The sequence below is a fragment of the Chionomys nivalis genome, chromosome 17 (assembly GCF_950005125.1).
Source record: "Chionomys nivalis chromosome 17, mChiNiv1.1, whole genome shotgun sequence".
In the NCBI taxonomy this organism is placed as follows: domain Eukaryota; kingdom Metazoa; phylum Chordata; class Mammalia; order Rodentia; family Cricetidae; genus Chionomys; species Chionomys nivalis.
In genome coordinates this window covers 51,856,436-51,870,163 of record NC_080102.1, presented here as the reverse complement: position 1 = coordinate 51,870,163, position 13,728 = coordinate 51,856,436, and the positions used below count along the sequence as shown (strand labels likewise).

The 13,728-nt window shown below is 39.7% G+C and overlaps 1 protein-coding gene across 2 annotated transcripts in view; it reads left to right on the top strand.

Moving 5' to 3' along the window:
- Positions 1-13,728, top strand: part of Nell2 (neural EGFL like 2) — a 315,528-nt gene that overhangs the window by 224,995 nt on the left and 76,805 nt on the right. For both annotated transcript variants that reach the window (XM_057791706.1, XM_057791705.1), the window contains exon 15: positions 11,421-11,543. In XM_057791706.1, coding sequence (XP_057647689.1) covers positions 11,421-11,543 — 123 coding nt within the window. The remainder of the gene's footprint in view (positions 1-11,420; positions 11,544-13,728) is intronic.

The following is a 13,728-nucleotide window of genomic DNA, read 5'->3' as shown; positions in this document are numbered from 1 at the left end:
TGCCCATCCCAAGGAACATAGAAACCGGCGTGAGTGGAGGAGGAGGTGGTTGGTGACTGCACAGGGCTTATTTAGCCAAGCTAAAGACTTTGGATTATGTTCAAAGTGTGAAGAGAAGTCAAGGAAGACAGCAGGAAGGTGTCATGAGACACCTTTTGTTTTGATCACTCTGCCAGCCATATTAAATAAGGACATGTGTGGGTATATTTGCATATTCACAAAGTATATTCAAATAGATGGGTATATATAATCACACTTCTGGGCATGTTAGGGAAGATTCCTGGTTACAAGATTCATTCAGTGTCTTTCCGATTTTTTCTAGTAAAGTTTTGGATTTTATTTTATCATAGGTAAGATAAAATTTGTAATGTAGAATGGTCAAAAATCAACATAAAGAAAATGAGAGTGCAGAATTCCTTAGGTTGAGAAGTAGAATGGTTCTGATCTGTTCAGGGAGGTTTTTGAGAACATGTTATATGTTTCTTCTGTTTCACTAACCACAAGCACACAATAATGAATACTTTAATATTTTTTTATATGGTAGATGTGAATGGAGACAGAGATAAGAGAGTTTGGGTGTAAATAAAACTAGACACAAAGAAAAGCTTTCTTTTGTAGGTCTTCAGTGCTCAGACCAGGAACTTCTACACCCCAGCTAGAGTTATTCTAACATCAGGGTATCATTACCAACTGATTCACTATTTTACACTGGTGAAGGTATACCCTTAATAAACATGAATGAAGCCCTGAACTTCAGGGAGACCCTCTGGAGAATACTCAGGATTCCATAAGGCACACCTGGAAGACTTGACACTGATAATATTCTTGATACACGGAACTAGAGGTCATCCTTGAAGCAGTATTTACTTAGACATATTGTCATCATTGGAGAATTGGCTGATACCCACTTGGCATGGCTACCTCACCCTTAACGATTCTTCATCATTTGTGTTATAATCAAAGAGCTTATAACTTCTAAGCAAACACTGGTAGGTTAAATAACAACTGTAATCCCAGGGGCTCTATACTGGGATAGGCAGAAAGCATTCTGACCAAGAACATGGTTAAAGAGAGGGTCCCAGTTATGAATGGCAGGGTGTGATGGCAGAGGGCATGGGGATTAAAGGAGGATGTTTCTAATCTGAACAGTAGTCTTCGAGGCCAGTCCTTTGCTTCCTAGCATCAGGATTTTTTTTTTTGCAGGAATTCTGTTTGCTACCTTGATTTCATTGGATTTTGAGTTATTAGAATATATATAGTTTTGTTTTCAGAATTATCATTTTATCTCAGGGTTGAGAATGGGCACTGAAAATTTAAAGAGAGATACATTAGGGATACAGGATGTAAATATGGCATGATGAAGCTCTTCTAGATGAGCCCAGAAGTCTAGTCAGATGGCAGGTCTTTGGCAAGAACACATTTTTTTTTTCATTTTGTTTTCCTGCCTCCCCTCTCACTCCTGTTTTCCATTAGAAGACACTGAATAAATGAATGGAGTTTATCATTTGGGGGAAGAAATGCAGAATGTCTTTAAACAGCATCCAAAGAGAACAGCATCAAAAGAGAGCTCCAAAGAGCAAAACTTTGATGATTGCAGTGAAAACATTCACTTAGGATTCGGAAACAGATCATGTTTACAAAATTTTCATGTATTCTTTATGTTACGGGCAAGTAGGAAAAAATGAGTAGATGAAGGTGGTAGGGGACCTTGCAGTTGCGAAGCTATGGGAAGAAGCAACGTGTAAACATGAGGAAACAAGAGTCCTCCTCTTCACTACCTCAGACTGCACCTCTTCTGAGGTTTCTGTTAATGTCTAAGCAACCATGGACGACATTTCCTGAGGCCAGGCTCTCAAGGAAGAATGGTGGGCATGAGAAATGGAGACTCACACACGATCAAAGCAAACGAAGGAGCTGTTGGTGGCTTAGAGCACTCTTCGGCTCCACTGTGGCTTCCAGTGGTTCTTGAGGACAAGCATCCCCTCTGTGAGGAAAAGTGAGGAGAGAATTACCGCATTGGAAGGAACCTCATTAAGGAAATGTGAGTGATTCCGAATGAGGTTTAAAATAAAAGCCATTTCAAATTGCACAAAGAGCAATGAAGAGGCACTTCAGTCATATTATATTATCAAAAAGGAAAATACTTTCTGAATTTTAAAGAGGTGACTTTCAAGACAACTGGAAGAGTGTCGCATTCCTTGGTTGATTCTTAAAACTCAGCAACAGAACAAAGCACAAGAGTGAATCACCACCACCATCGCCTTCTCTGTCCATTTCTAGTCTTGGTAAATCATACATACTAACACACAATATATGTGTATGTACTATATGTGCATAACATACATGCATATATGTATATACAGTATACATATATAATATATACCTATATATAAAAGTACATTGTGTGTATATATACACATAATACAAGGTTATACTTGTATATATTGTATCTGAGGCAGTGTGATCTACAAATATCATGAACACAGGGATTTACCTTTTTTTTTTTCTTGTAACCACTATACCTGTCACTAAAGCATGAGAAACCCTAGCATGCAACATTAACACCAATACTATCACAGCATCAACACAATTTCAATTAGAGATAGCAGTGGATATCAAGAAATTGGCACAAAAATATCAGAAGTTAAGTCTTATTACTCACAGTGGGCGCAGAAGGATGGCATGAAAATCCACAAGCGATGCTTTTCCCTTTGTGTTTCCGCAAGCGTATTGAGGAACAGTGTGCACAGTCTTTTGGCATGGAAAGTGATATTGTCTTTCGAATTTTGCTGTGGTGGAGACTCAGGCAAACTGCGGGAGGAAGCAGGAGTCGTTCAGTGGAGCTCACGCTAAAGCAAAATCCCCAGTGAGGAAACTGGCAGGTGTCTGTTTGCTTGTTTGGCTCGCAGAAACAAATTATTCTATTTTAATTGGGAGATTAATGACCAGAATATGGCTTTTGATGTAATTATGGCAATCTTCTGAGAGCCCAGGTCAGAGTGTCGCAGCTTTTATAACTCAGAAGTTCCCTCTTACACTGATTCTGTTCTGATACGCTTTTTGGCATGGTTTGTTGATCATATCTTTTAATCCTACCTATAGATGTTACAACAGAAAAAGGTATCGTGTTCCTAAAGCAGGACAGCAGGCTGCTGTGGTTCATGTGAGGTCAGATGGCAGTGATTTCCCCCTCTGTAGATAGACATCTCCCTCGCTTAGCAGCGACTCTTCTCTCTCAAATGGCAACAAGTAGGATCAATTGCACAAAGTTTCTGAAGAAGACATTGTTGATCTGAGCGGAGATCAGCCATGGCACAGAGCGCCTGGAAATATACACAGCTCTACTTTCATGATTTTAGCAGAACCTCAGTTAGTGATTTACTACTATGTATGAGTGTGTGTGTGTGTGTGTGTGTGTGTGTGGTGTTCTGCTTAGATGAAAGGCCACAGTGAAAGTCTTAGTAGATTGTACTGCCCTGGTGATTGTAACAAAGAGCAGTGTGGTACTAAAAACTAACTTGAAAGAGAAGAGGAGAGGGGAGTGGAAGGGGTGAGGTTCGGAGGGAGAGGGTGTTATGAAAAGTCATTTGGCAAGGAGTAAAGGTGGAACCACCTGAAGACCATGTTCACAAGACTGCTACACTCACCCAGGCAAGAGCTGCTTGGTGCCAATGACTGCTAAGTGGTGCAAATGGAGGTGAGAAGTGGAGGCAAGAACTGCAGAAGATGTTAACTTGGTGTGCCGTGGTGCCTTTATGGATGCAGCCACTGTGGCTCCTAGAAGTCTGAAGATGTGTTCTTCTGATAGCTTGGATGTTTCCCTGTGACATTCATGGTGCCGAATGTGAAGGGGAGAAAGCAAGAGGCTGAGGAGAAAGGGGGAGGGAGCTCAGGATCGCCACTGTTGAATACCTCGACAGTTTGCATCAACAGCTCTGAATGACCCATGCATTCTTGGCAGGTATTCCTTAGGGACCAGCTGTGTGCCAGTCATTGTGTTAGATGTTCAGGTATTTGGTAAATTAAGCCTGAAGACTTACTACCATCTAGAGCAGTGGTTCTCCACCTTCCTAATGCTATGACGCTTTAATACAGCTCCTCATGTTGTGGTGACTCCAACCATAAAATTATTTTGTTGCTATTTCATAACTGTAATTTTTGCTACTGTTATGAATCATATTATAAGTATTATATTATGAAGGATAATGCATAATATAATGCTGGATATCTGATATGCGACTCCTGTGGAAAATTTACTCTATCTCATAAGGTCACAGACAGCAGTCGACAGCTCCTGGTCTAGACAGTTTCCTGAGTTTTTGTTTGTTAGCATGTCTTGTTTTTGTTTTGAGATTAGGACATTTATTCTGCTCACTGTCTCTGGTGCTAGGAGAAATCAGTCATCTGACTTGGTACTTGGTCTTTTATTTTTTTAGATGTGAATTTATAATATTCCTGTCTCCCTCTGCTGAGTGATGGAATTACAAGCATGAGCCACCACTCCAGCCTAAAATTTTGAGACTAATTATTGAAAAAAATTTAAACATGGCTTAATAGTTCACTGTGGCTTTAAATTCGCCATCCTTCTGGCTCAGTCTCTGGAGTGTTAAGGTTACATAGTGGGTGCCACTATGCCCAGCAAGGCACTTACTTTTATAATTCTCATTTTCAAGTTGCCTTAAAAAGAATACACACACACACACCATGCACGCACACACACACACACACACACGTATGTTATGGTATCTTAAATGTGAAGAAATACCATGACCACAGCAACTCTTAAAAAGGAAGACCATTTAACTGGAGTGAATTCTATTTTCAGAGGTTTAGTCATTATCATCATGGTGTGGTATGGACACATGCAGGTAGACCTGGTGCTGGAGAAGCAGCTCAGAGTCCTGCTTAGAAGTTCTACTAGAAGGCAACAGGAAGTGGTCAGAGACACTGGGCAGTATCTTGAGTGTATATGTAACCTCAAAGCCCGCCTCCACAGTAACACACTTCCTCCAACAAGGCCATATCTATTTCAACAAAGCCACACCTCCTAATGCTGCTTCTCTCCTTGAGCACTGTTTCTTCAAACCATCAGGCATGGCTTCTTGTTTCGTGGGAGTCCTATGTGTACAAACGTGTGGGTCTCTGGCTCTCTGTGTATTATGTATTTCTTGTGCTTTTACTTTGGCTCTTTTTCTTCTGTTTGTTTTGTCCTATTCTGTTTCTATCTCTTTATCTTATTTATTATTAGTATTTTATCATCATCATTTTGATGCCTTTTTTCTCATGTGAGAGATGGAAAGGCTATGGATTCAGATGGGGATCTCTGAGGTGTTGGGGAAGAGAAGACTATAACCAGAATGTATTGTATGAGAAAAATGCATTTTCAATAAAGGAAAAATAGAATAAAAAAGAAATAGAGGAGTAATAAAGGACTAAAAAGAATAACAATAGAAAACATCCTTAAAGGTAAGAGGCTTCCCTGTCTCAGTTTACAACAAAAACTGCAAAAATGTGTTCAGAGAACAACTACAAATTATTTGCCTGACAGTTTACAAGAGATCTGTTGGCCTACAGTGGATCAGATGATGCTGATTTCATAGAACAGAATAAAACAAAATATTGTCATTAAGCCAGTTTGAGTTTCCTTGTGGGATCACTCAGAAGTGAAAAGGACATCCGAGGAGCTATCCTTGGGACTCTTGGTCGAATAACGGTTAGTTAAGGAGGTGGACGTACTAGTAGAAATACAGAAGATGGAAAACTAAGTGTGCCAGAGAAGGTATTCTGAACAAAGTCCTGGTTGCCAAGCACTCTGGAAAAGAGCCAGAAGCCACTATTGGTCACTGTCGGCAACTCAATCCTAAACAAAATGGGAGTACCAAGAAAGCTTCAGGGGGATTTCTTGAAGTAACTATAACTGTATTGAAAGTAGATTCCTGTTAAAATGATGTGAGGCCTATTTTTCCCATAATATAGAGAAATGAAATAAGGAACCCAAAAAACAAAATGAGCAATTTTTCATTACTCTGACAGTATTTTTCCCTTGCCACCATTGAAAGTGGAAGCATTCTGGAAAATACACAGAATGTGTTTGAGTTTTGAAGAATCTATAAAGAGAGTAATTTCTACAAAATATTTAGGTTTTTCCCCAAAGGGATTGAAATAGAAAAGACAGGACATGACTTAATGGAAGCATAGATAGATGATAGATAGATAGATAGATAGATAGATAGATAGATAGATAGATAGATGATAGATAGATAGATAGATAGGTAGGTAGGTAGATAGATAGATAGATAGATAGATAGATAGATAGATAGATGATAGATAGATAGATAGATAGATAGATAGATAGATAGATAGATAGATAGATAGATAGACAGATGATAGATTCCACTGAAGTAGGTGACAAACAGCAGATAACAAGTCTTACCAAGTATCTGTCAAGTACTATAATCTTGGAATTTCTTGTGTTCATTTTATAGCAGGTTTCTTGTAGAAGTTGTACTTCCTTCATTTTAATCTAGAACAGTGGTGTGCAGCCAAGGCTGCCTGAGAATCAGAACACACACTACTGCGCACACTGTCTCCCTGCTATTGCTCATTAAGATACCTTGTAATCATTTCATTTTTCTTTTCTACCCTTCATCTTTTGTCATAGTCACAACACAGCACGGGTCACTGTAGATGTTTGAGACCATCTAATGTATTGTAGCAACATCCCACAAGTGCCAGTGATATTAGGACACAAATGTTTTCATTGAGGGGAATATATGTTCTGCTGATGGTAGGCAGCACACTTGCTAAATAGCTGTGCAGGAGTAAGGAGGGAGTCAGAGGAGGGAATGAATGAATTTTAGTTTTTTTTTTCTTTTCCCTAGACACTCTGAGTCATCTAGAGATCATCACGTTGTAACACAGAATGTTGTTCAAACTCAGATTGTATCCTTCTTGAAAAGATCGATAGTACGATGATTATCTCATGCTGATACTAAGAAGCTGTGCACAAGTTCGAAGATCTGAGCTGATAAAATAGAGTGGCTGTGTTTCATCTGGCTACTTGATAGTTGTCAGTCGTTTTCAGGAAAACATTGTCTCAGTACTGCAGGTTTATGGTTCTGTTGTTTTGAGAAGCCTCACCAGTTAGCACAAAGAACTAAATGCTTGTTTTGACAAGGATGGGTGGGGCACTGTGGGACCTTATTGGGGCGGCAGAGGGGAGGGGCTTCTGCCGAGTCTGTCGCTTTCATAATCCATGCAATATGGTCTGCAAAAGCAGAGGAAATCCACTAAATGCACTAGGCAACCATTGATTGTTGAGATAAACCAACTATCTAAGCTTTCATCTTGATGCAGTTATCATAAATTTCTCAAGACTACTGTACACTTTTCCATGGGCTTCTATGAGCTGAATCTTGTGTTGAAGGCAGTTGAGCTTGGCCATTATATGAGTCTCACTTTTCTTTTAAAAATGTTTTCCTTTCAGTCTTATAGAAAAAAAAAGGATGTCACTATGCACGAATTGTTACTCTAGTCCTGGGAAGCTCTGTAATTCTCATAAGGCTTTTACCATACAGGGTTAAAAGCACGGTGGAAAATGCAATAAGAAAACCATAGTTTCTCATTGGAAAACAGTAGAAGACTATGCACACTCCCAGAAAGACGTTAAGCTGTATGTGTGATGTAAACTTTATGTATAAGCATGTAAAATCCACGTAGGTAATGGACACTTGAGTCATCAAAGAGAATATAAAGCAATTGTTTTCCTAGTTCTAAATTTGCCATGGATTTTTTTTTCAGTTTTTGGTGGTGGATAAATTCATAAAACTTCATTTGATAGTGAGAAGTGTAAAATCCAATCAATAACTCCATAGCCTCAAAATGACTTGTCTAACTGTCTAGAAGTTAAATGAAATATGTGGGCTTTGGGTCTCATTAATTGTACTTAGTGTGATGTTTGTAATTTGCAAGTTCTTTATAATAATTTTTTAATATAATTACTCAAAATTTAAAAAAAATCATAGAAAACTATAAATGACACTCTAAGAAAGATTTGAAGAATCATTCTTATGGGATAATGAGTTAATTCTATTGCTTAGCAAGCAATTAGTTTGGCTTTTGTTTCTCAATTCCAAGAGCTGCTAAACCTCTAATCTTGGGTACATTACTTAATCTCTACAGGGCAAATTTAACTTTTTATAAAATAATGGTACATAAATTCTAACTAATGTGAGAATTAAGTTATCTACAAACTATGTGGCTTATGGTAAGCACTGATTCATTGCTTACCGGCCTTAGGCTAAGATCAAGTGCAGTGAGCACTGACTCATACTGTGGTTAGCAGCAATCGTTCTGTTTCATTCAAATTGGTAAGAGCAGCATTGCTTCAAAAAGAACAGAATCAAAGTGCAGAGATGTCATTGTAATTTAGAATCCATGATTCCATATTCGAATATATGTAAAAAAAAAAAAGTTCATGACAGCTATCCTGTTCTCCATGAACTTGGACCTCTACCTGACCAAGGATAATGACTCCCCCTCTTTATCTCACGACCATCTGTTAGTTTCTTTGCTCTGGTACGTCTCATGAAGGCAGTCATGTGCATGTTTCCTGCCTTCCCAACCAACTAAACTGTAAGCTGCTTGAAGGTGGCTACAGTGTATAATAATCCATTTATCCTGAGAAAAATCCTAATATATAATATAACAATCTGCTGAAGTTAAGAGTCAGTGGTGAATACAAATGTATTATTGTTTTATATGAAATCTGTGTTTATAGGAATTCTACCTCTTTCCTCTCTTCCTCTTTCTATATCTATATCTGATCTCTCTCTCTCTCTCTCTCTCTCTCTCTCTCTCTCTCTCTGTGTGTGTGTGGGGGGGGGGAAATACATATGTGGTATCTACTTTTATATCTCAAGAAACATTCAATCTACCTTTATATCTCAAAAATGATTCTCTATTAAAGTTTGAATGAAATCCAAAGAAAAAACATCATTGTCTCAGTATTTACAATGACAGAGAGGGATTGAGAGCAGACAAGTGGGGAGGAAAAGCTGTGATTGGTAAAAGAAAGCAGCAGAGCATGGTTTGTGGGTCTCAGACCAACGTGAACCCTGACTTTGCAGGTAGAAGACATGAAGGTATTTCCACAAAGAGCCTGACCTCTAAAGATGGCTAGCACTTTCCCAGGAGAACCTGAGGAGAAGGGTTCTTTAAGACTGCTGGATATGATTGTAAAGGCATGTTCAGAAGCCAAAAAATGGTCTCTTCCTTAGAATTGTGCAATAACACACAGCATCCTCTCAGGAACCATGAGTAAATGAGAAGAGAGTAACCCATGCCATAGGCCATTTCATTCGGTGATTATTTACTCTCTGTAGAACGTTACATTCTGGGTTATAAACAAACCCAGTTATGCCCATCCTCTACACAGTGAGCATGAAATACCAAAGAGGACCAGGTGGACAGGGATGGCAATAGTATTCAACCCACCAGTAGCTTCTTTTAAGGGTATACAATTGACCACCCCAGCCCACCCCCCCGATTGGTAGATTAATTGTAGTGTTTCCAACAGTGCTAGGAAGAAAACTGACAGCAAGTACAAACTTTAGAATAATCCAAAGGAAGGTGCTGGATGGCCCCTCAGACATTTTGTGAATGCCTGATGCAAGTCATTTGTGGAACCGCACACTCTTCTCATGCTACAGATGATGAGCACGGACTCTCACCGCTAATTTATTATTAACTGCTATATTTTTGCTGAATGAGATGTTCTGATATTGAAGAATAATGGGGAGTTAGAATGTAGTATTTGAGCAGTTTTACTAGGAACTTAAAATAACATATCCATTGCTGTAATTCTTAAGCATTCATATTGATAATCTTGTGTTCCTCTAATGGATTTATTGGGAATAGTTTCCAAAAGTTTTATTACAGGGTTGGAGTTAAAATAATCATATTGAGCTCCCTTTTAATACCAGTCATGAGATCATAGTGGAATGTTAATGCATATTTAAAAAATAAAACACAAGGGAGTCCATTCAGAGTTGTCTTAAATCACAGTGTACTCTCAACTGTCAATACCAAACGCAAACTTGCTGAAGTTACTACTATGTTAATGTTAAAATGAAAAGCAAACCAGGATGCGAAAGAAACCCAGAGAACAAACAGTTTAGGGACCTAAACTAATCTGTACACATGTCCTTATATATTTTATTTCCTGCACAAGTTGTTTTAATGTTAGATCACCCCCAACACACACACCTTCTTGTTATTATTATTAACTTCTATATTTTTGCTGAATTCTAAAAGTCCGAAGTTAGCTAATACTCCTAGAACTCAGACATGATGTGTTAACATTTAAGTAATTGTGATCTGTTCTGCCTCTCTCACATGAGTGTAAAGAGAGACCAAATGATTGAGAGCTTTGAAAAGTAACAAGCTGTCCCCAGCTGAGGGGGCATCACATTGGCTGTATACATGATGTGGATTTGCACACATGGGATGCATGTATTAGGAAAGCTAATCTGTTTCATCAAGTTCTCACAGGATGCTGCCTTGTGGAGAGAGGACATTTCTAGGATGTCCCCACAACAGTGCATAGCGGTCTTCATGATGGCATGTGCAGCTGCACATGTCAGCTGGTGGCATCCAGTTCCCAGAATTTCAGCCCTGTTATCCTGCAGGCCAAGACTTTTAGAGTGTCTCAGTTAGGATTTCCGTTGCTGTGAAGAGACACCATGACCACAGTCCATTATCATCATGGCGGGGAGCATGGCTGTGCGTAGGCAGACATGTTGCTGGCTACATTTTGGCTTGCAGGAAACAGGAAGTCAGATGACTGAGACACTGGGCAGTCAGTATGCTGAGCTAGTAGGGAACTTCAGAGCCTACCACCACAGTAGACACACTTCCTCCAACGAGGCCACACCCTCTCCCACATAGCCACACCCCCTAAGAGTGCCACTCCTTATGAGCTTATGGGGGCAATTACATTCAAACCACCCCAAGAGTAAAACAATTATGCATCCTTCCCAGTTACAGTCGCATCTTACAAGGAAGAGTTAGGTGGCGGGAAGACTTATTTTACAAGGATAATCCCTGAAGTGTCAATAACAGAGGTTACATAGCTGACTTTGGCATTTGTCTATGAGAGCATCTATTCTATTCTTCCACTGGTCAGCCTGTTTCTCAGGTACTGTTGGACTGACTAGTTAAAAATATGATTTATATGTGTAGTTCTATTATAACACATAATACTTCAAAATCTGGAATGATCCTAGGTTGTCTTTAGTTTATAATTTGCCTCCATCTATGGTGGGAAGAGCGGCTATATAACAACTAAGATGCTGATGTATTTAAAGTATGGCTTCTTTGAAAATTGTCCTTGAGTAACACAATTGTGTTCTTCATTTCAGAACATGATGAGTGTGCCACAAATCAGCACAACTGTGATGAAAACGCTTTGTGCTTTAACACTGTCGGGGGGCACAACTGCGTCTGCAAGCCTGGCTACACTGGGAATGGAACCATATGCAAAGGTAGGGAGTGTCTGTGGCCATTGCTTGACACTGCACACAGAGCCAGCATCTCCCTTCTCTCGTCCCTCTGCCTTCCTCATCTGTACCTCATGGACACTGAGTTGCTTGAGTACTCCTGAGTGTTGATACATGGCCCATCACCTTCGTCTCAGCTCCTGCCACCTTCCTTGGTCACTCCAGCAGTTAAGGGGTGAAGAAATTTGGCAGTGTTTTTGCTTCAATCTTCTGTGAGGAGCTACAGCAATTTGCATAGCTGTCTTTCTCTACAAACTACACCCACAGCCACATCCTGGGCGTTTTTTGTTTGTTTGTTTGTAGTTTTGCTTTTTTTTAAATCACAAATCTTCGAAGCCCTAAGCATCCTCAATGTATTTCTTCTCCCCAGTTACCTCCCCTTCTAACGTGCTCATTCTGCTTCTTGAAGCCTTTATCTCTAGCGTCTTTGAATCTTTCTTTTCATCCGTTTTACCAGTATCCCAGCCTCGTGTGTTTGGCTTTAGGGCCCATGAAAGTATCATGATAGTGACTTTTCTAGAAGCACAACCTACTCACATGTAACCCTGCTGATTCTTCTTAAAATACCACCCCATTTCTTACGCTTTCTCTCTTGAGTTTCTGTCACTGTGGGATCAATATTAATTGTGCACACCGGGTTTGTGTGCGTTGTAGTTTCCTGTGTTAGCTTGTTTTTCAGTGTCGGTTGACAGTTCCCCTAAATGTCCACCTCAGGCTTTAATTTGTATCAATGGACTTTCCAGCTGTAGTTCGCTGCTGTCTACTATTGCACATTCCTCCAAGCCGTCTTCCCCAGGTGAGCTTCTTTGGGAAGCAAAGGGATGTCTTTGAAGCTACCAAATCCCATAGGATAAAGTTAATATTTCTAAGTATCAATCAATTTGTATCATGTAGACCTCTGAGCCTCCAAAGCTGCCCAACCTTCAAGTAGATGGTACCCTCCACCTTGACATTCAGTGGAGTAGACTTGCTGTGGTAAAACGGTTGTGAGAAGAAAAAACCAAGTCAGGGCAGTGGTTCAGGAGCCAGTCATGTCTGTCTGCAGTGCATTGTGGGTGGCCTTGATCTTCAAAACTCACACATCTTCTGTAGATCAACATAAAGAAGGTCTTCTTATTCTGGAGTTAAAATTGCACAGGCATTTGCTTGGGAAATAGACAAATAATATAACTAAACTCTTAGAATTTTCTTTACAACATCTGGTTTGGAGTTAAGCCCCCCATGCTTCCATTTCTTACTTCTGCTTGGTTCTGATTCATTTCTGATATGAAAACACAGATCATAAAGTATAAGTAACCCAGGAAATTATGAGCACGTGAAGACACCAGCAAATAGCATTTCTCCTTAGCAGGTGAATGCCATTCTCCCAGAAGGCTGGTGGGTGAGTGGTTCTTACTGTTGGGTGTTTCTAAGTCAGCAGGGCCAGCTTAAAACTTTAGGAAGGCTGAGGTCCTTCGCTGATGTTTTAGTACTTTAGCCAACATGTAGATAGCCCAGTGTCTTAGGAGACCATCACTTCCCATTTCCTCTTTGCATTCTCCAGTGATTGGTCTCATCTAGAATGGCTATCACTTTTTTTTATTATTTTTATTGAGCTATATATTTTTCTCTGCTCCTGTTCCTCCCTCTCCCCTTTCCTTCAACCCTCTACCATGGTCCTCATTCTCTTAATTTACTCAGGAGATCTTTCCAACTTTCCATGTAGATTAGATCCATGTATGTCTCTCTTAGAGTCCTCATTGTTGTCTAGGTTCTCTGGGATTGTGAATTGTAGGCTGGTTTTCTTTGCTTTATGTCTAAAAGTCACTTATGAGTGAGTACATGTGATATTTATCTTTCTGGGTCTGGGTTACCTCACTCAATATGATGTTTTCTAGACCCATCCATTTACCTGCAAATTTCGAGATGTCTTTATTTTTTCCTGCTGTGAAGTACTCCATTGTGCAAATGTACCACATTTTCCTTATCCACTTTTTAGGTTGTTTCCAGGTTCTGGCTATGATAAACAATGCTGCTATGAACATAGTTGAGCACATGTCCTTGTGGTACAGTTGAATATCCTTTGGGTATTTACCCAAAAGTGGTATTGCTGGGTCTTGAGGAAGGTTGTTTTCTAATTTTCTGAGACATCACCATACTGATTTCCAAAACTGTATCAGCTTGCACTCCC